Raw genomic sequence first — 25,177 nt, forward strand, 5'->3', positions numbered from 1 at the left:
GATGTTAGCTTGATCTGTTATTTGCTCTTGAGAAAGTAAAGAAAGAAAAAAAAAGGCAAAACTTAGAATTGAAGTGGGAACCTCTGGCTGAAGTACCCCCAAATGTCAAATGTTGCATGCTCTTTGGCTCACAGATGCTGAGATACTTCTTAGGTATTGAAATTGGGTATTGAATAATAAGCAATTTTGCCATAAAAGTATTGATGTTCAGTAACCAGCCCAAGCAATGTGTAGCAACATGAGTTGCCATCAGCACTGTTTGACTTTAAGACCTGTCATTTTGGGAAATGCACTTTGGTTTTGTCATTACCAGCGGCTTTTGAGAAAAATGTTTGCAGTCTCATTTGTTTCTTTTTACAGTATCGACAAGTACATGAGGATGACGTGGCAGTTTAAATATTTGCAGTGGATGTATCAGCTACCCTGCAGTCACAGTCTCTAGCTGATGGCCACCGGGTGGCTTCACTGGACCAGTTTTGCTATTGGTTTAAGGGAGGAAAGAGTCTTTTTCCTTTATTTACCCTCAGACATGTTCCTGATTATAGCTTGAATAAACAATGATTATTTTAGGTGCTTTGCATGAAGCAACTAAGATGGGAAACAGTCCTAATGAATCTACAGCTTATACTGAATGTTATCAGTTTATGATGTAATAGATGTTGATTAACACTAATTAAAATTGAAATCAGCAAACATACGCCATGTTTGGGGTGTTGGAAGCATTAATTCTATTATACACGTAAACCATTTGTTTTTCTGGTTTAAATTTAATTCTCATTTATTTCAATCTTGGGTTAAAGCACATGACATTGCCAAAACGGCAGATGCAGACGACTCATCCTAGAATGTTGACACAGCAGCGGACATCCCGGTTCCAAGGACAGGAAGACTGCTCTTCCTCCTCCAACCTGCTCATATACACATTTATACAGCACATTCTGTGGCAGTGTTAATACCCAAACCAACCACTGCTTCAACATGTTTTCACCACATCACTTGTGCTATGGATTCTTTGATCCTTTTTCTTTGTTAAAATTGTTCAAAATCCCAGAGTGAGATGAAAAATTATGTTTCCCCTCAAACTGAGCAGCTCTGGTTTCTTATCACTCCCACGATAGCCTCTTTCCTCCACCATGTTCTCCCACGTTCTCATTTCTCTGAAAGCTCAGCTCTGTTTTTCATCAAAAGGTCAAGGGTCAACCCTCTGCCATGCATGCTTTGAAACCAAATCTCTATCAACTCTCACTTGCCCTTTACTTTCAATGTCAGACCAATGTCTGTTTTTTTGCTGAATAGTTAAAAACTCATTGGCTACGTGGTCATCAGCAGATGGGTTAATTTGCAGTATGCTTTTTTTTTTCTGACATTAATATCCATCCAATAAATTAGCTTCGTTTTTTTTTTTTAATTCTAAAATGGGCAGTGAAGAAGATAAAGTGCTCAGTGGGGGTGTGAAGTATTGTGGACTGGCCAGCATAGGCCGACTCCACTAATCTATGCAAATAAACACACACTGTGTCTCCCTTCTCCTGTTTCAGTGGTTATCACAGAAATCCTCCTTTGAACCCTACACAGACACCAGGAGCAGCTCAGTCGGCTCTCTGTGCATTAATAGAAGAGAGACAACACAGGATACACCCTCACACACACACACACAGGCACACGCACACCGTATCTCAAATTGGAGTCAGAGTGAGGAAACAGAACATCAGGGAAGGAAACGGTGAAGTCAGTGGGAGAGTAGAATTTGCCTCAAGTCTGCAGACCTCATTTCTGAGAGCTCTGAGGGAGAAGTTCAGATTCAACAGCCAGACAAATACGTATTTTTAGTATCCTATTATTTTATTATTCTGAGAGAGGATGAAATAGGTCTAAAATACAAAAGAATGTTTGGTTAGGTTTAGCTTTATAGGACAAACTAAACTTTGACTTGGATACCAGCCTCAAAACCAGAGAAAACATACATCAGGAGGAAATTCTTGAAATTCTCTTTGTCTCAGACTGCTCACTACTTTGCAGGTCGTACCATCCTCCACTGCCTCCATCTAACTGCAGGACACATCACCCAGGCTGAGTGAGTACATATTATACATTATACTCATATATAAGGACTGTGTTGATGATATTATCAAGTTAAAGTTTGCTAACATTCACTCTAAGAACGAGAGAGCAGCAACATCTGTCTTTTTCTGGGTGTTTTGATGATCTCTGTGTACCTCTGTCTTGCTGCTTCACTCTTCATAGAGAATCCCAGATGTGAGCTGATGGTGGAAGAGACCAATAAGAATTTGGCACAAAGTCTTATGGAAAGACTAGACAGAAACTAAACATCTATTGTAAAACCCATGTTATTTACCCACTGCCCACTTGGCACAATAACAGTAAAACTGGAGGAAACGTTTCAAATGGAAACGTTCCCGTCTGTAGAGGACAGCAGACTTTACAAAATAATAACGAAGTAAAATGGGGGAGAGCTCATACTACTATTAATGTGAGAAATATAGCACATTTGTTCATTTAAATTAACATTAGCAAAGATCCCCTGCTTCTGGCTCATTGTTCTGGATGGAGGTAATGTTGAGTTTGGAGGTGGGGTCAGTGGAGCCCATTTCCTTGCAAACAGAGCTGTGAAATTATCTGTGTCGACTTTCTACACTTTGCACCACTTTATTTATTTATTGAACAGAGTAACGTAGGCTGAAGACATCAGGAGCCACAGAAATCGTCACTCACTCTTTTCCAGCACCAGACACAAGTACAGTCCCACTCTACTAAGTACAAATGATGTCAGTTTTGTGAAACACAAATAGAGTTTATGCCATTTTTTTCTCAAATGTAAACTTTTAGTCCTCACAGCCTCACAGGACCTATACACCTGATAAAGGGTAGATTATTCATGAAGTTATCTCATGAAGTTATCTTCATGTCTCATGAAGTATCTCATGAAGTTGGTAATAGGCTGAAACTGTTTGTTTCCCTGCACTAAAGGACACAGAAGAGATGAGCGAAACCCTGGAGAAGATGACATCTGAGCAGGCCCATTCTGAAACACGATCCCCCTCAAGAGCAGGGTCAGGGGTCGTGGTGCCGCCCCCATACTCGCTAGGCAGCGGTGAGGCAGCCGAAACCCCGCTGGAGTTAAGGGGATCTCTGGACTGCTGGGCGTGCTCTGTGCTGGTCACTGCACAGAATCTGATCATCGCACTGATCAATGCTGGGCTGGCCGGCATCGTGTTTGGTGCCATCCTCACCCCTGCGCTCGCCATGATCATATTCGGCTTTCTCTGCCACTCTACGGTAATGGTCTTCTGTTGAAATCTTTTGTTTTTTTTTAAATCAAATTTAAGAGTAGTGGCTCTGTCGGACTGGTTCTGTCACTCATTTCTACACATACAAAAGATAATCATCATCTAGGAGGTGATGTAGTCAATGAAACTGGTGATGTTAGAATGCCAACACTAATTAAAGTGAAAGAGAAAGAAAAATGTTTTTCCTGACACTTGATCATGTTTCTCTTAATGGACCTTGTAATTCTTTGCAGCTGTTGACTGCTAAGTTGCTCTGGGTCCTATGTGGGTCAATAGTGCACACTATCACAGCAGAACACTCACAAATTAATTGAGTTAATGCACAATTATGTTTCTTAATGTATACGTACACTAAACTCAATTAGTATCACTATTCAATGAGAAAACTAATTCCACCTTGAGTGGACTGAGGAACTACATACAGTTTTGTGTTTGTTCACTTCCTAATTTTTACCGGAATTCATTTTCCTCCTCTTCTTGTTCTGCAGGTGCAGCCCCATGGAACATCTGTGTATTGCTTAGATGTGCTGGATGACAGTGGCTGTGTGGCTCTTCTTGTTGTGGGTTTTCTTCTGCTCACACCTCTGCTGGTCCTGGCACTCGCTGCTTATTGCCGCCTGGCCCGACACCTTCAGCTGGGGCTGTGTTTCATTCCCTACAGCCGCGCTGTTTACAAGAACCTGCCCACCTCGCACCACCGGGGACCCGGCACAGGAGGCTGCTGCAGCCAGGGGGGAGCTTCAGAACAGGAGGGGAAGGGAAGCATATGGGTGTAGCAGGAGGACGAAAACAAAGAAATTTCTATTTCTGAAATGATTGTAAAAACCATTGTCATCATATTTCATCATTCGTATTGATTTATGAAAACCAATAATGTGTTTGTTATCCCTTCGAAATGTATTTTTATACCTTTATATAATAAAGTGTTGCTTCTCTAATAAGCTGAGTTTTGTGCTCTATGACTTTGCAGACGAAGCATGTAAACTGTGCAGGAGGAGATGTTCAAAGTAGAACACTGAAAGAATATGTAATGTTTGCAAACGTCCAACATCATCTGTAAAATTCTCTTTGGACAGTGTATGTGTGCTGTGATCATCATGCGCAAAGCTTTTGTCGGACAGTATTTCTGTATCTTTCCTTTAGTTGGCAAGTATGTTACTTATTCCCATTTTAACTGTAACGTTCAAACAACCAACTGCTTTCTGTGTAAAAGATTTGCTCGCATGTAACATTGAGACACGTGCTCTTCATGCATATTAATTTCTTCCTTTTATTAAAAATCTTTCTTCCAAAAAAAAAAAAAGTTCTACTTCCAAAAAAAAGCTGTAAGAGCATATCAGTAGGTGGAAGATGTTAAGCGCTTTTTAAGTGCTTAACTTACAACTTACAGAAAAATATATATAGAGTAATATGTTTGAATATGTTTTGATAAACTGAATCTGAATAGTAACTGTATATAAAGTGATAAGTGATGTTTCCTTTCCAAGTATAGCAAAATGGAATGGCCTAAGTAAAGTAAAAGTACTTCAAAATTGTACTTGACTACTTGTACTTAGCTATTTCCACCATTACTGTACTTGTTAGCAGAAATATTCAAGGTTGCTTGTTTCATCAAAGAAAAACACGTGAATATAACTATTATTATTCACTGCATTTATGTTTCAGTTAAAAAGTTAAAATAGATGTCAAGACATACTGTACAGGAGCTACACATTTAGCATCTGATTAAGGATAATTTAGGTTAATACAGCTCATTTCATTTATATATCACAAATAATTATGTCCCTTTCTGTTAAAAAATATGGACATGCAATGAATATTTACAGTTGGGGTAATTAGTGTTGTTGTCATTGTTTTGTTCAGGTCTAATTATTTTGTTGATTTGGACCATAGCATGATTCACTGCATTTTAGTCATCTAGAAATTACATTTTAAAATGCTTCAGAGATGTTTACCTTGAACAGATCCTAAGGTCATGGCACATTTAAAATAACACAATGTCAAAATATGTGCAATATGTGCATATGGCACCAAATGTTAAGTACATGACTAATGGTCAACTCATGATGTGGTTTCCAGTATTAAGTGCTGTTATCGTTTTTGAATCACTAGGTGGAGACAGTGCCACTCCTCTCCATCAGTTAGAATTTAAATATGTATAAATATATATAAATGGAATTGTAAATAAACAAACAGTCAAACCATGCAAAAGAGATAGAAAACCTTTATTCATATATAAATTACAAACATAAGGTTTGAGACGTGTTTGAATAAGACATTGTATTTGTATTCTTTTAAAATGGTGGATAAAACGGATTTTGTGCTATAATATATCTGTACTTCACATTGAAACTAACGAAACTCTATGTTTGATATGTCGTCTGAATTCTCCTGGCGTGTGAGGTTAACAAGGTTGGTTGTTGATATTCATTAACAGTTTGTGATGTGGGGCTTTGAATGGAGCTGTGAATGCACCAGGTTCCAGGGTCCCTTGTCCATCTTCATTCACTTGACCCATAATAATATAGTTGATACCTATTAGAAAGGAAATGACCGGAAAAACGAATCAGTGTAATAAGGTAAATATGTATTATTGGAAACACTAAGGAAGTGTGTGCATGTGTGTGGGTGTGTACCTCTGCGGAGCAATGGGCAGTTCTTGCACTGCGACACCAGTTTAAAGGACATGGTTTCTCCAACTTGCGTGATGGTTAGTCGACCTGCCTTGTAGGCTTTAATGATGGAGACGTTAACGTTGACAGTTCCACGGCGCCCAGCGGACATAGAAGTCACCTTCCCTGTTATCACTGGATAAAGGATGGACCAGTCAGAATACAAGGCCTGATTGTTTACTTGTTGTCCATGTTAGTTGAATGAAACTTACCAAATTCGCTGGCACAGAAACTGGACTTGATGGTTCCTTGTCTTTTACAGGGTTTGGCACACAGTGGATTTTGTACAGCTAAAGACACAAAATACACATAAATGTTAGAAACAGACACTTTCTGTTCATAGATACAAACAAAAGAAACTAACATCACCTACCAAGCCTCTTTCCATTCGGTGGTGAGCCTCCCACCCTCCCATTCTGGCCTGTGCTGCCTTGTCCACGGCCCCTTGGGGGCTTGACTGGTGCAAGTCTCGCAGTGGGCTCAGGAGGAGGAGGTGGCACATGTTTGGTGGTGGGGACAGCTGGCTCAACAGTCGTGGCAGGACGTTTAGGTACACGTTCAGGCTTGACTGCTGGTTTTGGGGGAATGGACCTGGTACCAGCTCCTGAGGCGAATGTTGGTATCTGAGAACCAGGACGGACGCTGGTGTAGTGGGCCAAGAATCCATCAGATGTCACACTGAGATCAGACACAAACTGGACCAGTAGCACGTTGCCAATGGTTATAATGGGTCTACAAAGAGACAGGAAATGGAGGTTAAGAATAATCCATTTGAAATTCCAACAAACTGCAGTAGGCTGTCACTCACTGTGGGGCTTGGTCGCCACAGTATTTTCCAATCAGGCGGGAATCGTCTTTCTCTCCACCATTAAAAAATGCCACATAGTCAAACCGACAGTAGGTGTCAGCTTCCAAGATGAACTTATCAAACGTCACCTGGATTACCTGATATGCAACACAAACACAACTTTAAATCATTAAGCAATGAGTGGTTTTACGTGTTTGTCGTTTAAAAGCTTTGGAAACCAAAATGTATCTGCATGTTGGGAGTCAGTGTGCGGCCGACCATGTCAGGCTCCACCGTGATAAGCCAGGAGCAGCTGGTTCCTGCTGGGTATTTCTTTTCAGGCCAGTTGGGTGTCTTGATCTCTCCCTGGGATTTTGTCATCTTCCCCCCACAGAACTGCTCATCTGAAACGAGTCATACACCCTCTCTTATTGCACACATTTACACATTTTCACAAGTGCTCAGATGGTTCAGTCAATATAAATATATATATTTTCACAACTTAGCAAGGCAGTGACTCATCACTGATACACATTGTTTGGAAAAGCAGGCAAAATGTAGAAACCCCTCATAAAAGGTTTATGGTTAAGATGAGATTATTCGTCCCACGATGGGGATATTTCCAATTTCCAAGTTAACCAAGTCAAATAATTGGTTAAAATCCAAATAGCATATGCTACATTTTTGCAAATAAGGATTCTGCTGTGGGCGTGGAGGTCTGAAAAGCTCAATGATACGTTTCCATCATTTCAAAATCCAAAATGCATCTGGGCCTGGTTTGTACTTTGTGCTGTGTTGGAAACTCATGCAGGCATAATTGTATGTTGTATTAAATGAAAAAAAGGGTTTTAAAAAAACGGATGACCACATACCATCTAGATATGGTTTGGTTCCACTAAAAAAGGCCACAAATCCTCTACTCTGATTCTCGTCATCAGACACCATCTCTAACATCATGGTATTTGTAGTGGAAATAAGGGCACCAGGCCGGAAAGTTCCACAAAAGCGGCCCAGTTTTTGCACCAAGTTGGAATGGCCGTTGTAAACATCCAGATAGTCGTATCGACACTGTGATTCAGCTTCCATGTCGAAAATGCGGAAGGAGAGCGTGACGACATTTCCCTCAGGGACCTGGAAACCAGAGAGACCGCAGATGAGCCAGACACTGACAATACTGTAGGCAGTAGTCATTGCATAGGTATGTTGCAGGAAAGGTGACTCACGGTGATGCGCCAGATGCATTTGCTGTTGGGTTTGTAGAAGCTCGGGAAGCCTTCGCTGCCAACAAAGCCTGAGTCTGCGACCAAGTCTCCCCCACAGTTAAACACAGGCCTGTAACGAAGGAGGCTGTGTCGTGAACAGTACTGATGGCAGGGATCGGACAGAAAACCTCATTAATGCCCTCTTACAGCTCCCATAGACACAGGATTGTGAATCACTTCCTGTATTCCATCGCTAAGCTCCAGTTAGTCTTGGACACTGAAGTATGATTTACAGTGCACTGTTAGCAAACAACGTTAGGAGATAAGAGATGGGTTATTAGCACACAATCTAATTTATTCAAACTCATCCATCTCAGTCCCGAAATTAATAGCCTACGGCCTCATTATAAATCTGAGGGGCTCACTTTATTTCCAAGAGCCAAGACTGATTTTTATTAATGGATCGACAGAGGGTTTAACATTGAATAAAGAAGTATTTTGAAGATGATGTGAAACAAAATCATTTTCACCGTAACATTTTCATTCACTTTTACTTCAGCAGGATACTGAAGATGTTCGTCAGAGTCTAGCAGACCATCTTTCTCCGCGGTTAACCCTGCAAACAATGCATATTACCTCTTTTTCAGAGTGATCGACCAAGCTCATAATTAACAAGCCCAGTTAGCTGCGTTAGTAGCATGTGCAGCTTGTATATTTACACCAATCAGATATAACATTATTACAACATGTGCAATTTAATCCAATACACTGGCTCTGCCATGAATTCTACACTTTCTAGTTTTTTAGGTTCAATCTGTGAGAGGGTTAATAATTCTACTGCCTCGTTCATTTTAAATAAAGAGCACTTCGGTGTGACTCCATTATCCACTTTGACCTCAATAATAAACACATGGTAAAATGATCACCAGTTTCAACCTAATAACTGAGAAATTATGACCTTGTAAAAGTACAAGTACCGCTGTTGTGGTGGATTGCATTAAATTGTACAGGTGGTCATAATCTTATGGCTGATCGGTGTCAGTAGCAGAGTTTTTCTACCGTTTGTTTATTTTGCCAGTGATAGTTGTTGGTTGTGTACTGTAGAGACAGATGTCTTCACTTTATTTCTCCCTATTACTGTACATTTTAGTAATGCGTCATCCCATCATCAGTGAGGCTTTATGTACTGTTTTGTGCTAAAATTAAACATTTGACACAAATTAATTATTGGCCCTCTGCTTTGAAGTTATGTAACATCTCACAAGTGATGATTGTCGTAGTTTTCAGGGTTTTAACAATGTTATGTGTCAGGAAAAGTGGTGTGTGGAATTGGTTTTGACATTTCGTGAGTGAGTTTTTGAGTGACGTTAGAAATTCGCTTTTTGTCATCCCTCATTTCAAAGAAACAAACACGTTGCTGGATAAAAATACAAACAATCAAGACAAAATCAGATCCAGTGGAAAAACATTTTGTCTCAGACACCAGAACCCCAGCAAAGTCAGACACTTGGCTGTTTAGAGCCTAGATGTTCAGAGCCAGAGCCAAGTTGCTCGGATTTGACCCCACAGGCAGAACCAAAAGCAATAACATCTGTGGTGGCTTGGCCACTGCAAACTCCGCGTGCCTCACATCATGAGCCAGTTACCAACAGGACAACTCTGTGCCTAACCAAACAGCGAACTGGAAAGAATTCACTTACAGAGAGGGGAAGGAATTCAGAGGATTTTCATCCAAAAGTTGCAGGCTTTTGTGAAGTCAATTTGTCAATTTCTGATGAAACTAAGAATGCGATTTGACTTAAGACAGCAACAGACTCTAATAAATAAAGATTACGATTCCTTCACAGAGGACACAGTCCATGACATATTCAACCTCACCTGGTGTAGTTCGTCTCCTGAGCATTTGTCCATCCCAAACTCAGAGACAGGAACAACCAGAGACCCCAGATAGAGTCCACATACATCATGATGCCGTGGACACACAAAGCAATGCAGCCTTTTGCAGAAACGGGAGCAGGAGTTGAGAGGTGAAAGACAGCGAGGAGAATGAGGAAGTTGCTCACTGGGGGTGGGCGGAGAGTGGGGAGGAATCAGAAGGGGGAGAGAGTTGCAGTATGGATGAAGAAACAGGCAGAGATGCTGAAAAGACAAGAGTGGTGAGAAAGAGCACTGAGGGGGGATGACGTGAATGAGAAGGGAGGGAGGAGCAGGCTTTAATTAGAGCCAGATGTTTCCTCCAGAAAAACCCTGGCTTCAATATTACAGGGGGGTCATACAGGAGAGAAGGACAGAGGAAAGAAATACTATATTATTATTTTGGTTACTGCTTTGTGGACATTCAGATATGTCTGTGCGTACAACTTATGCAGTAAGGTGGAAGAAGACAGAATTTTGGTTTGGCAGGCTGTAAACTTCACTAGCGTCCACTGTGAGTGCCTGGCTTCTCATTATGCTCCGTGCACAGGTCGGGTCAGAGCTTCAGGCTCTTTGACCTGCAGCACTCAACAATTCAGGCCATAAATTTTTACATTCCACAACAATGTATGTGGTGTTTGCTGTACAGGGTTTTTTGTTTTTAGGATTAAAACGATTCACTTAATTCATGTGGTTTAAACAAAATACAGTGGATCTAAATGGTCCCCCAGCAGGTCCTAGACACTGGAAGAATTATAAAACTAATGATCGTTTTCTTTTTACAGTATTTCCCTTTGGCTCCAAAACATATCAGCCGGAGAGTGTGTATTGGCCCGTGCAAGAACAACACTCTAAAGAGGGAATAATCTTTCTGTGTTAGATTGGCTGATGAGCCAAGCCTCTGGCCTACATTACTGAGGCCTGTAGAGGGGGGTGCACTTTAGTAATGCTATAGAATGAGACACTTTTATGGACAGCAGGGCTGCAACACCTTGATCAAAGTCTGGAGGGAGGAAGAAGGAGGCCTATAGAAGCACGAAGCAAAGTTTTTACGTGTTTATTTTACTTTGTTAAATTCTAATTTGGGCTTTGAAACTGTTTTGGTGCTACGCATAGCAAGACTTCAGAACTTTGAAAGCTTGGGTTCTCAAGCAGAGCTGGAAAATTGAGCAAGCCCCAGTCCTGCTGTGCTGTGTTTGTGTGCTGTTTTTGTGTTAACCCCGAGTCCTGATAAGAGGCCGCGGAAGCAAGAATGCATTTACATGCAGAGTCTGCTGGGGGGTGGGCAGTGTCTGAGTGTGTGTGGGAGTAACAGTGACCTTTGCACTTAGCAATAATCCAAGCCAAGAGTGTTTTTTTTTTTTTTTTACGATAATGTCCGATGAATTCTTGAAGCTGGATGTGCATTCCTTTTAAAGAGTCAAAGGGGAGTAGCATTGGGGGGAGTGTATGACTGGTGAGTGGGGGGAGTTGGTTAACAGGAGGGGGGGACGGATAAAGTAGAAAAATGGAAAACAAACTTAAAGCGCTCTGACAGAAATACGCTCCAACAAATGGAAATGTTGTTTTTGCAAAGCACCCTGGAGCTCGGTCATGTTCATGTCTCCCTGAGCCAACACATAACTTTATAATTAATCCACACATTCCCTCAGCAAATGATTCTCCTGTTATTTTCAAGACAATGTCTTATGACAGTGTGAAAAAAAAACCAAAACATGATTTAAGGTGACACGGTGCTGGAGCCGTATAAAACAGAATGAAAACCACAGTGTGCGCTTGTGTGAATCCATCTGAGAAGGTGACAGATGATTTCAAAACCAATCATAGACTCATCTGTTCTCTGTAATTGTGGCTGCTCTCGAATCTTCTATCCACAATTATAAGAACATCAGACTTATACGAAATATGGAGTGCTGACAGTACAGTAGGCCAAATTTCCACATCGCAATGAGTAGAAAGAGTTGCACAGAGATGAAGGTAGGAGTGCTTTTAATTTGATGAATCCCATGAGACAGCTGAGGACTCCACACTGTAAATATGACAGGTCAACATTTATCATGAAACAACTGAGTTGTGTCAGAATTAAAGCTAAAGCACAGGCCAGTAGCGTTTTTTTTCCCACATGAGAAAATGAGATATTATTATGTGATAGATATGTGATATTATTCATTTAGTGTGGGCATTGTGCAAAAAATGTTATATTAGCATTTGGCATGAGCAGGATGCAACACTAAAGTGAGAATTAGAAAAAGGGCAGATACACTGTGGGTGCATGTGTTCGTCTAACTAAAATTAAGCAAACAGTTTCACACTTAATGCTGTGAGCCTCCCCTCACTTTGCATTGCAAATGTTCAAGTTAAAGGAAGGTAATTACTATATCTCAGAAAGACTCTTCTCCAAGCAATGGTCACAAAAATGCAGTTTTTTTTTTGTTTTTCAGAAATTAAAAAGCACCATGGGAATTTGGTGCATGATGAAAATAAATGCATTTAAACCTTATTATTTGAGTTGAATGTGTAGCGACCTTGTAATGTAGACATTACTTTCCTTTAAATCATACATTTATTAAGTAGCCCTGAACACATTTTTCATGGTGCCTCCGCAATATAAAGACAGTACAGTGTGTCCTCCTGGAACCATGAAGTCTCCACAGAGAGCGGCACTGGACCCTATAGTTGTCCTGGTGACACCTGGTGGTGAAAACATGACATTACAGCTTGGACGGTGTCGCTGCTGCGTTATGAAAGGTTATCATTTTCATAGTGATAAGACAAATTTCATTTTGTACACCTTGATATGAGACTGGTGCAGTCTGTCAGTTAAGCATGGGCGTGCATAGCATATTGCACATTGCACTGTCCAAGGACATGAAAATAATTAAAAAAAAAATTATAATAAAATAAATGTAAGAAATGCAGTAATGGAGGATATGGTTTTACTTTGCCAACCACTTAAATACCCAACATCTCAGTGTTTACTACTTGTTTAATCACACACTTTATCTGGGAGGTAGGTTACACAGTGTACAAGAAACATTAACAATTAGAAGCTAAAAATTAAGCAAAAGGTTTTCAAAATAAAGGTCTTCGTTAGCAACTCTCAATGCAACTCTGTTCACAACAGACTAAGGTTACTTAAAGCTTTTCTCCTGCTGGTACTACTACACAACTGTAGCCTCTGCCTCTCTGAAATGCTCCTTTGATACCCAGCCATGTTACTGACCTCTTACAAATGAACCTAAATAATTGTCAAATGCGCCTCTATTTTTTTTATCAATTTTCTTCCAACGTTTGAGATGTGTCGCAGCCATCCAATTGTAAATGAGCTTATATTTTCCATGAATTTATAAAATGTCTCAGTTTCAACATCTGACATGTTGTTTATGTTCTATTGTGAATAAAATGTGGGTTGTGAGATGAGATCTGCAAATCATTGCATTCTGTTTTTATTTACGTTTCACACATCGTCTGCACTGTTTTGGAATTGGAGCTGTAAATCCTCCTAAATTGTGGCCTCGTTTATTTTCATTCTTAATTAACATATTAGGTGTCAATCTTATACTTGGCTAGTGTTATCTGAATTGTGGTGCTACTGCTACTGATTTACTACTGCATGATCGGCAGGTTTCAGTGATGTTTGTACTGGTATGCAAAAATATGTATATACTAAATACACTGAACAGACGTTTACATGAATGTTTAGTGTTTACTGTGACGGTTTTACTTTTGTGACTTTGAGTTTCATTGTTATTGTGACTTCTAATTGTAGTCATAATCTGAGGGGATTATACTGTACTTTTAGCAGCGGAAACTGTAAACCGGACTAAGTGCACATACATTTGTGTAGACTGAAGTGTGTGTGTGTGTGTGTGTGTGTGTGTGTGAGACCTCAGGGTGTGGGCGTTAATGACTGAATGTTGAAATGTGCCCATGACTTTAGGTTTTCATGTGCAATGTAATTAGGATAAATTAAGGAAAGAAGTTATCTTTGTATTGGTAATAAATTTATGCTTGTTCACACAGGTCAGATTAGCCCCCAGAATTGCAGTCAAAATTTCATCAACCCATTGTAAACTCACAAAGCACATGAAGCACACACAAAAGTACAAGTTGTCATAGATACTGTTTTTTCTAATATACATATATTTCTTGATGTTCATCAATATAATAAGACATTGATAGATTTACACTACAATTATTTTATGTACTTTAGTTTTTCATTCAACCCCCTCTCCTTTGCGATGAGTCAACCTTGTTTAATTTATAATCCCATACCAAATGACAGCACAATAAATCTATCATTAAAGTAAAACCAAAAAAGAATAAAGAAAAAAAAAGGGAGGAAAAAAAAAAAGAAAGGAAGAAAATAAAAAGGAGCACATTGCCCATGATCTTCCAGTCCTGTCCCTCCTGTAAGGCCAGATGAACAGGGGCAATATGGGCCTTCATCCCAAAAACCCCAATACCAAAAGAAACCAAAGTCTTGCCTCAAAAATAAAAGATTTAAACAAAAAATATATTGTGTAAATACAAACAGCAATCTGATGTAAACTGTAGAATTATTCTAAGCATTCTGGACAATTGAAGGTAAAAATACTTTTTCCCCATTAACTTCGCATTTTCCTTTCTTCTACTGATCAGTGCTTACACACAAACAATTTAGTGACATCTGTTATTACTCAATTGATGCAAAAGAAAATGCAATATTTGGTTAAAACAAAACATATGAACATATATTAAGTAGAATATTATACATTTATAGCCATCCAGTGAATATCCAGAGACTCAAAAGGTTCCCTCCTGTTGCTGGGTTCATCCCATTTGGGGTCCATATTAAGCTATGGGGACCTTTCACCACACCGTACACTTTACACCCCACTGTCTTTTTTTTTTTCTTCGTGCTGGCATATTTGCATTTTGGTTCACCCCGAAATGGTCTGAACACAGCATAAAGTTGAAATCACTGAAAAATTCTTCAGGCTGACATAAGACAATATTCTTCACAGACTCGTGTTCCCATCCAACCAAAACGAATGAAATAGTAACAGAAAAAGTGCCACTGTGTTAAAATATATTTGCACACTTCATTTCATTGAGACATTAAGCAACAGAAAAAGAGAGCACTCACTTTCATTTTCACCATCGTGACCAAATTGGTCGAGCACTCAGGACGGGACAGGACAACAGTTGGATTTATGGATAACACAGAAGTCTTACCCCAATCAGTAGCTTTATTAACTTCAGTCCACTGTTTAGTTAACTCCTGCATGATGGCTAGAAGGACCATATTTGTAACCCTATTATGCTTTTCAAATGTCAAACACCCAATTTAACCCAATTTGTTTGCGAACGAAGTATTTTGTCCTAATATATGTTTTGGTAAAATGCTAATACCTTAAACCTGAGGAAATAGGACCCCCTACCCCCCAAAACACCCCCATATTACAACACCAAACAATGCAGATTTTTTTTGTAACTTTTTCTTGGTTACTGAAACTAAGCAGCACTATGGAGACACAGAAAAGAAGAGTTGTGCTATTATAAGTTATAGGATGGTGGGCGGAGACTGTATTGGAAATTTGAAGCATGCGGCCCTTATGTTTTGGTTTAACTTGCATATGTTAGAATGGCACACTCACAAGCCCAACTGGCACTACATATCAATAGTGTCTAATAGTTAACAGGTTCTGTAATCACGGAGAAATAGGGCAGGGGTGTGAAATATTTAAAAAAAAAAAAAAAAAAGACCAGGACAGTTTGAAAAACCTGTTTCTCACCACTTGTTTTTGATGGCAATTGGCAGCATAAGCATGAAAATCTGGTCTTTGGTAATCGTCTGCAGTTTGTAATTTGCACTATTAAGTGGAAACCACAGGGAAACGGGGAGAAGTGGGGTTTGTTAAGGTTGGAGTCCTTCCTAATAGAAACGAGTGGCAGATCTCTAACCTCACTGCTTGTGCACTTCAGTGGTCAAGGAAACAACTTGCCCTCTCTTTGAGCTTTAGGCGGCCTAATCTCTCAGGGATAAACCAGGGATATTACCAAGACGGAGCTATTCTAATACACACACACTCGTGTTCGTGCACACACACAGACACATACACAGTGACACACACTATAGGTTTCTGAATCCGTGAGTTGAGCAAACGGGTGGCAGGTTGGTCTACTCAGCTAGTGGGAGGGATAAAAAGTCATGCTGAAAAGGCTACTAAGGCTTGACACATTTGATTTGTGTAGGTGTTTTTTAGTTGTTTTTTTTTTTGTTCTTTGCAGCCTTCCAGAGACTGCAATCAACTGTAAGATCTGACACCTAAATTTGTACAAGACCCAAAAAACTTCTCACAAGCTTCCATCACTAAAAAACAGATTCCATTAAATGGCTGATCTGCAACAACTTCAAAGCTTGAATTGTAACTAAAGACCTTGTTTGCATAAACGAAAAAGCACAAAAACGACTTTCCTGGTTTTTCTCATGGTCATGTGTACAAGGCCTGATTTTCTTAACGCTTTAAGTAGCAAATACGTTATGTCATACTGCCCTGTTCTCCTGTTGGTAAAGTAGCCAAAAAGGTAGTATACACAGGAGAAGATGCCTGTTTAAATAAAAAAAAAAATTCAAGACCAAACTGGTTCGGGCACCAAAGAAAGGAATAACTGCAGTAACGATAGAAGTTTCTCCCTTGTTGCTTGGCAGTGTATTACGCACAGAGCTGAATTACAAAAAACACACCAGACTGAAATAAAGAGGAGCTTACTGCTGTTGGCAGCAAATGGTACTGATTGTACACTTCCTCTTTACCTGTCTGGTTCACACAAAAATATACTATAATAAAAATAGAATCTATTATTATTTAAAAAAGAAAAAAGGACCTTAAGGATAGGGAGGAACACTGAGACAGAAGCACACATCGAGCAAAACACTCTTATTAGGAATGCTACTATTATTTGTTTTTAATAATTGCTTCTTATGTTTCCTGTCACTAACTTAGTCCAGAGTTTGCATACTGCTGAACTAAAGCTCAACAGCGATTTCAACATTTTACTCATGAGCCTCTGTCTATGTTTCTGGATTTTCTAACAGAGCTGATCTCTTTCTTTTTTGTTTTTCACGTGCTCTTCGTGCGGAGAGGTTTGGCTGCAGGTGGATCTTCTTTGGCCGGGCTATTGACCAGGCAGACAGCGCCATCAAAAACAAGGTTGTTTGTGCATTTCAAACAGATTCATTTTCTGCAGTCAGCCACCCCCTTCGCACACACCAAATGTGTGCGGGTGTGTTTGACTGCAAACTTTCTACAGTAACTAATAGACGTGACTGGAGACTAAGGCAACAGGCCAGTGAGAATTAATCTTTTCTGTGCGAAAATCAATTGCTTTTTTAATTTATGAAATGGTCCCATTTTATCCCCTGGATATTACAATTGTTTTGCAAGCCCATATCCACAATTTGACATGAATGGCATCTTCACATTATGCCATAACTGTAATGTAAAGATAACATCACCAATATAAAAGAACATAATTTGGACAGATTGACAGTCTAATCCTGTCCATCCAAAATTATCCCTTACGACTATTAACTATAACTATTTTCTCCTAAGGTTTGAATGAGCGTTACGTTTAAGTTTTATCCCGTGTATTTTTTTTAAAGATACTTACACTTGTGCTACAATAAGAGCATTTGCACTAGAATGCAATGAAGGAATGTTTTCGAAATAAGACACTACGTAATATATAAATTAAAAAAAAAAAACATCTACAGACATTGGTCTACCTGTACTATGGCAGTATTCAAATTATCAAAAGAAATTGAGGTCTTCAAGCATGCTGAGCGACTGAGGAGATCTGTAGGGGTAGTAAAGACGCTTCAGATGAAAGTTTTTGAAGAGAGAGATGAAGAAAGAGAAATGACTCTCGGACAATGGAGATATTAGAAAGAAAGGGTAGGAAATGATGGTTCATGGGGATTAGTTTAACACTACATGATTGATTTTTACAGTTGATCAATACCAGTGAGCGTTACCTCTCTCGGAAAGCCATAAAAAGAATCTAAGACTTGAATTTTTCATATTATCAAGTTATAGAAATCTGGAGCTAAACAGTAATTATGGGGATTTTTTTTTAAGGGGCAGTATTGTCTGTGGAATAGCTCCAATTAGTTTAACTTGAACTTTTTTAGTACAAGTTTTAGTCTTCTGGCTCATTTTGGACTGAAGTAGTTGACAAAAAAACACACCAAAATGAGAGAGTAAGCACAGGACGGACAGATGATGAGGACATGCAAGGTACACACTTTGATTAATAGGCAGTAGTTAACACTGAAGCATACGTAAAATTAATACAAAAAATAAAAAATACAAAATGCACACACACGCACACGCACACACACCTACAAAACAGTATATATCAGAATAAAACTCTACAAAGAACTATATATAGATATCAGTTATGTAACTATTATCGCCAATCGTTGTTTCCTTATCTGTTGTTGCATCGTCACAAGTGTTTGGTTCTCAGTATGGCAGGTTAGAAAAGCCAAGAGTACCCAGAAAGGAGACAGGGCCACACACTCACAGGACAAATATTGACAGGGTTTCAGAGGTGAACTGGTGGAAGTGGGGGAGCAATGGGGCCCTGAAAGGTTTAGGGGTGTTATATTAAGACTAATCATGGGGACATATATAATAAATTAATTATTGAAGGTTATTTTGTCATTGATTTGAGGGTTGTTGTTTTTTTCTGTAGTAAGGAAGTTGGATCAGACTGGGGTAGGAGCAACTCTTCTTAGGTGCTGAAGTACACTGTGGAAGGACAGGAAAGAGGAAAGATGATGGATTCATAATCAAAGTCATATCTCAAGGTATTCAAACAACATTAGATAAATGACATTAAGAAACTAATGAGGATGCTTACCAATAATGATGATGAGAATAATCACGCATATCACACCCAGAATAATCATCATCTATGGTCAGTGGATTTTTAGAAAAGAAAGAGCTTATTAGTGAAGCAGAAAAAAGTACCAGATAGCACATGCAGAATTTCAAGCTTGTGAGCAACAACAGAAATCAGCAGTTGAGATTTGCTGCACATCCTTCAGGTTTTCCTTAATGCGTTTGAGTTGATCAGAGAAACTAAGGCAGCCTTTAAATGTGCACATTTAGGTAAGCGTGTCTGCGTGTTCTCACCTTGGCATTCTTCCACCAGTATTTATTCTTCAGTTTTGCAGCACTGGTCTCAAACTGAGAGGCTCCAGCCTGCAGGGCATCAGCCCGGTCATCCAGTTCTGACAGTTTCTGATCACGCTCCAGAACCTTATCCACGTTTACACGCATGATATCAACCACCTGGGGAAAGACGAGTGAAGCAATGTGGTGTAATTGGTTAAACACCAAGACAGGATGACTCTTTGAGTTCTGACCGGATGGTGCTAGACTTTTTGATATGGATTATGACTAAAGGTTTCATAACTAATACATTTCATGTCTAACCATGGTTTCAAGCACCATGTAGATGACTGCAGTCACACCATGCATAACAATAAAGGACTGTGCTGAAATGGTTCAGGGTTCAGCTTCATGATGCTGTCAACAGGACTTTGTGTTCATACAAACTGTGTACTCACCTCATCCACCTGTGCCTGTGTCTGCTGCAGACGACGGTTGCTGGTGAGGTTAGGAGGGCCCTGATTGCTTCCCTCTGGTGCAGGGGCTCCAGCGGCTGGGGCAGACCTATAGATAAAGAAACTAAAATGTTCAGAAGTACAGCCAAAGAAAATCTTTTTAACACAGTGCTGATACTAAACTTCAGTAACACACACAACAAAAACACTTTGGGAGACGTTTTTTTTTATATAACACAGCATAAACTGCGTAATAATTTACAGATATTAGAAAAATTAAATGAGGGAAGTAAGAATGATGAGCTATTACGGCTAATAAATTGCCTCAGAGAAAAGCAGGATTCTAATTCATTGTGATAGAGTCTTGTATTTCAATACGCACATTTAGAAGTGGGTGTTGAGATTGGATTCATAATCATACATAATTTGTAGGAAAGGGGAAGGTTCCAGATGTTAGCACTAGAGAGGTCAGATAATCATCCTCTATCACAAATAACAAGTATCAGGAAGGCTTTGCAAATGTCAAGTGGATTTTCTCATGTCATTGTGTATTGTGACCTACATAGGTCTATTTCTTTTGGCTGTTCTCTGCACCAACAATGACTTCAATGAGGCAGAGAGTTTTAATAAATGTGTCATTTACCAGTGAAATGAAAGCTCAATGACAATATCTTGTCTTCATGGTAACATGTACTATACATTTTGTAGAATCATCCCTTTCCATCACCTGGTTGCGTAAATTTAAAAAGTGAAGAATGAAGAATTAAAGAGTAATAACAAACTATACAAAACAACGGTTGCTATCGTGAAAACTGCAGACTGGTCACAAACTTGAAGCACGACATCAAGTAACAGCTGATTATAGAAAGAAAAGTGCATCACAGGAATTACATTTTTAATGAATTGTTCTTTTGAAATGCATCAATACATGTTTCATTTCAAATTTGCAAGATGCACAATATGTTTTACTGAATGTCTTCAGTACATTAATTAAGTCTCCACAACAGAAAGGACATTCTGTTTTTTGACTGCTTTCGTACTGCAAGAACTTATAATTTGCTGCCAATAGCTTCAAGTTGTTCTTATTATTTTGTTTTAACAAAATAATTATAAACAGGGCCCTGAGGTAGACTGGTGACCTGTCCAAAGTGCTGGGATAGGCTTTAGCCCCCCGTGACACTAAACAGAACAAGCAGTTTAGGATAGTGGATGGTTGGATTCTATCTGAAACATTCTATTATATTATGTATCATCCATACAAGTTAAATCAGTAATCCAAAAAGAAATGTTGCACTATATAATTTAATGGCTGTAGAAGAAGCTTTTGCACTTATTAGCTCTGTTGTGGCTAAACTGCTCTACTCAAGTCTGTATAAAGTTCAGCTTTACATGACAAAATACTTATCCTCTAACATCAGCAAATCTTTTTGAACAGTTGGCCTGATGGTGATAAAATGGCCCATATGTGTGTGTGTATATGTAAACATGTCTTGTTTTATCTCTTGATACTAGCGTGATTATCATACACCTATAATATATTTAAAATCTGCAAATGTGTGGGTGCCATAATTTGAAATAAATTTGTGTATTTTACCTTGCTAATATTAAACTCTGTAACCTCTGTGTAATTAATACCTTCTTCTAGCTCTCACTATTTCCACAAAGGTGTAATGTGAGCAGAGGTTCATGCTGTCACCACCTCTAAACTGACACCCATACTAACCAGGAAGAGCTGCGAATGGAGTGACAAGACTTCTCACCGATTTCCACGTCCTGTGAATACCGCCTACTGTTTTCAGTGGAGGGGTAAACTGGAAGCTCCTGAGGAAGGTGTGGAAGACGCTTGTGCTAATCTGCCACTTTGGTGCTTAATCTTTACTTTCAATGTTTGATGCTAAAACAAATTGTGACTTTGCGCCCTTTTTGTTAACAATTTAGACTAATGCAGTAAGCAAAGCTTGACTCAAAATCCCCCAAAAAAGTTCACCTTTAAAAAAACAATTGCTACCTTGCAATTAATTTGATGCTAACAGGAAGTTCATACCATTTCCAAGATAATAACCAGGGGAAACAACAGAACATAAAGAACAGGAAATAGCTATATTAAAAATACAAATACAACTCTGTATCTGATAAATGCAGCTAGGATAACAAGACTAAGGTTTCACTGTTCTCTGCACTGTCCACTGCTAATATCAGATTTTCCATAAAAGCTAAAAATATTCAGCCCTCTTTCAAGACACGGTGTACAAAAATAGTCTCACCCTGCGGCCTCCAAAGAATACTCCAGCAAAACTGAGAGGTCTGATACATAGACAGACAGACAGACAGACAGAGAGACATTTTGACGAGGTCCCTAGGCTAATGGATTTCTTTAAGTGGTCATCTTCAAGGAAAGGAGGCTGACTTTCAGCACTGGACAGCGGCATTTCAGCACTGGACAGCGCCTCCGAAGTCCAGACCAGAGACTGTCAGATTGCAGTCGCTCTTTGTGTTTGAGATTAGTGAGTTGAAACTTCAACCAAAACCCTGAGTTCTGTCCATTGTGACCGTTTACCCACCACCCACCCACCCACCCACACACACACACGTGCAGGCCTGCATTATGTCCCATAAAACATTTCAAGACGAGCACGATGAGGCCTGTATAAACAGTGAAAGTCTATTACGTCGAGGGCGGGGAGGCTGTTCATATGGGGGAGGTGGATTAAAAGGACTTGGATGAACGACGATGATAATAAAGTTCCCTACATTCAACTGAGGGGACATTAACAGCTGTGTCGCCTCTCTTTGGTGATTTGTCGTGTGTTGGCACTAGGCTATTTCAGCGTTTAGCAGCCTGCTTCCCAAAGCTGACACGGCTAACCCTCATATATTGGCACCATGTGAGCTCAGCAACATGAATGAACAAATAATGGAGCGGAAGAGATGACATTTCACCGGATCCATTGGGTTCTGAAGACGCAAAAAGACTGAAATACGTTGAGCTGTAACTGTCCGCCCTCGCACGACGATCGACGACATCCAGTGGGAGGCTAGGCTATCCCCACCCCCAGCTGTAGGCTCCAAGCATCACGTAAACTAGGCCCAAGCCTGATTCAGAGCTACCTATATTATTGCTTGCGATAAGGTCCGGAGAGCAATCGTCGAATAATGTCGAAACTCAACGAGCTCAACAGACCGTGTAGAAAGGCCGTCCGAAGCTGCTGAAACAGCCGAGGTCTGGTTCAGCACTGTGTCCTTGCTCTTTCTAGAATGAGCCTAATCTGCACCTGCGCTTCTGCCGCACTGAAACCGAGTCCTGGAAATGTTGAAAACGCACAAAGAAAGAAATAAAAAGCCTTTATTGGTGACGATTGTTTTCAGGATTTCGTTTTTGTCAGCCTGTGGTTTGTCACCACCGGCCGTGTCCTTCTCAAATCAAACCAGTCCGGACTGGAAAAAAAATGCGTGCGTGCGGGGCTCAAGTGAAGCCCCACCAGAAGGGAAGAGACCCTAACCAGGCAGACATAACTCATAAACACGATAACTCCTTCTGCTAAAAGCTTCGGCATTGTGGTCTGGCTCACATTTTCACAGAAATGTCGCCGGTAAATCGGTGGCACCGATGAACCAGCAAGAACGGAGCATTCGATGGCAAAGACACACAAGAGACCATCGACGCGGCATTAATCCCACATAGGCTGCCAGCGGCGGTCGTGAGGACGGAGCTGGACTTCATTAATGATTCAGGATTAACAAAGGCGCTTTAAACCGTGGGCTACTTACATTTTCTTGCTTGTATTGGCAGGACAGCGGCGCTCAAAGCCGGACTGGAAGTGCTAGCGTGTGCTAAGTGGCTGGCAGATGGATGTGAATTAGCTTCTGCGATCCTCTCTCTCCCCTCTGGCACCCTTTGCTGGGTTGTTGTGGCGTTCCCCTGCCTATATAGCCTAGGAGGAGCACTGGCTTGTATCTCCCACTGAGATGTGTCTCCTGCCTACTAACCCCCCTCTTTTCCTTCTTCCTGCTATGTCTACGGCGATGCGGACTATAACCGGATCCTTGTCTGCGTGCGAGTCCGTGCAGTAATGAAGGTGTAATAAAGAGGAGTCTGGATTAGGTGCACAAAGATGGCTCGGTGACGTCAATCGGCGAGTTTCATGTTGAAATGGGTGAACGGAGACTTCAAACACAGCACTTTGATGCTCAGGGCAGCGCTGCTTTTGTTTGCAGATTGCTGCTTTGTTGGACCCTTTCTGCTTTTACAGGCATTACATGTCACGGTCACGCTTGGATTTTAAGCTTCTCTAAAAGGAGGCTATTTTGATTGCGAGTCTGTCTGTCAACAAAATGGCGTTCGTAGAAAGGGGGTGTGGCGAGCTTCTCAGAAGGTGCATGCTTGTCAGTCATGGCAAATATGGACAGGGATGTGGTGGAGAGCAGACCCCACCTGAAAGCAATTTAGCAACCTTTTGTTTGAGGATCACGGTTTCATCATTGTGTCAGACCAGCATAAATCTGCATCACACTAGGTACGGTACTGTAAATTGATGTGTGGCAGACTGTAATTCTCTTTTAAGGCATGTTTGACCCTTGAGGCCCTTCAAAAAATAATTGGACAATTATTAAAAACCGAGTGGAATTGTGATTACAAGACTTAATTCTACTTACATTCTGTTCATGGTTGTGAAATCTTTCTTTCAAATAGTGGATTTTATTTACAATTCTGACTCATTTATAATGGCTGATTGTTATGACATAGATAAAGTTACCCCCATGTGACCCCTCTAGATAATAGTCTTAATCTATTCACATTGCTGGAAAGCACAATCACACAGAATATGATTTTTAAATTGTAGGGTTTGTTGAATTTCTGCTACTGGATCCAATATATATTCACATCAGTAGTCCACAGTGGTTTTTATCTTTGGACTGATAGGTAGTCTATATATACGCTATATACAGATGCTTGACTCAGGTCCTGGAGTGAACAACATTCTTGTTGGTGTAGATTTTCATAAAATGTCAAGTGGTCTTGGTACACTGCTTCTCACACACCCATTTTCATTCACAATCATGCACACACTGATGGGGGAGCTGCTGTGCAGCTGGCCTGCACTCACCGGGAGCTACTAAGTTGGGGTTCGTTGTCTTGGGACAGGAGGAGATGGAAATAACACTAACAGCCCTGGGAACAATTGCTCTACCAACAAGGATGTCTGTGGGTCAGGTCAAGGAGTTGTGAATGCAAAAAATCCTTGTCCCTCCCAAAGACATCCTCAACATCTCAAGCTCTGCTACCTCCAGCTCTGCCTCCTGTCTCTTCATGCCACTGTCTCTAAGCGGTGCAACATTGCTGGTCTCCCCACTGATTTGAACACCTTTTCATTCGTTCTCACTGATACTCTTTTATCACATAACACACCTGACACTTTATTCCAACCATTCCAACCTGCTTGCACATGTCCCTTTTGGCTCTGAACCGTTGAGCCTAAGTACTTAAAGTCCTGCACCTTCTTCACCTCTGCTCCATTTAACCTCACTGTTCCACCTGGGTCCCTCTCATTGACACACATGTATTCTGTCTTGCTGCGGCTGAGCTTCATTCCTCTGTTTTCCAGATGCAGTAGCACACCTCCATCTCCATCTCTCTCGATTTTCCTTCACCTGCTCCCTGCTCACACTACAAATCA

At 40.3% G+C, this 25,177-nt stretch overlaps 3 protein-coding genes across 4 annotated transcripts; 1 reads left to right on the plus strand and 2 right to left on the minus strand.

Moving 5' to 3' along the window:
* The first annotated feature begins 1,531 nt into the window (after positions 1 to 1,531).
* On the plus strand, positions 1,532 to 4,249 carry tmem88a (transmembrane protein 88 a). Of its 2 annotated transcripts, XM_067494555.1 has the most exons (4): positions 1,532 to 2,074; positions 2,687 to 2,755; positions 2,989 to 3,297; positions 3,797 to 4,249. In XM_067494555.1, exons 3-4 carry the CDS (start codon positions 3,001 to 3,003, stop codon positions 4,082 to 4,084), a joined length of 585 nt encoding a protein of 194 aa, XP_067350656.1. In that variant the 5' UTR covers positions 1,532 to 2,074; positions 2,687 to 2,755; positions 2,989 to 3,000; the 3' UTR covers positions 4,085 to 4,249. The 2 variants fall into 2 exon arrangements, with proteins under 2 accessions (XP_067350656.1, XP_067350655.1); XM_067494554.1 differs by lacking the exon at positions 2,687 to 2,755 and having other exon boundaries at positions 1,546 to 2,074.
* Positions 4,250 to 5,514: 1,265 nt separating this feature from the next.
* On the minus strand, positions 5,515 to 10,079 carry pcolcea (procollagen C-endopeptidase enhancer a). The gene is made up of 9 exons (XM_067494553.1): positions 9,848 to 10,079; positions 7,991 to 8,099; positions 7,640 to 7,898; positions 7,047 to 7,171; positions 6,789 to 6,925; positions 6,354 to 6,712; positions 6,193 to 6,270; positions 5,945 to 6,115; positions 5,515 to 5,843 (listed from the first exon to the last, which is right to left on the minus strand). Exons 1-9 carry the CDS (start codon positions 9,934 to 9,936, stop codon positions 5,713 to 5,715), a joined length of 1,458 nt encoding a protein of 485 aa, XP_067350654.1. The 5' UTR covers positions 9,937 to 10,079; the 3' UTR covers positions 5,515 to 5,712.
* A 6,052-nt stretch (positions 10,080 to 16,131) lies between these two features.
* vamp2 (vesicle-associated membrane protein 2) lies at positions 16,132 to 23,774 on the minus strand. Its single transcript, XM_067494216.1, has 5 exons — positions 23,271 to 23,774; positions 19,506 to 19,611; positions 19,069 to 19,227; positions 18,794 to 18,845; positions 16,132 to 18,681 (listed from the first exon to the last, which is right to left on the minus strand). Coding segments are annotated over exons 1-5 (336 nt in total). The 5' UTR covers positions 23,273 to 23,774; the 3' UTR covers positions 16,132 to 18,664.
* Between the last annotated feature and the right edge of the window lie 1,403 nt (positions 23,775 to 25,177).

Source organism: Channa argus, chromosome 24, assembly GCF_033026475.1.
Source record: "Channa argus isolate prfri chromosome 24, Channa argus male v1.0, whole genome shotgun sequence".
Taxonomy (NCBI): Eukaryota; Metazoa; Chordata; class Actinopteri; order Anabantiformes; family Channidae; genus Channa; species Channa argus.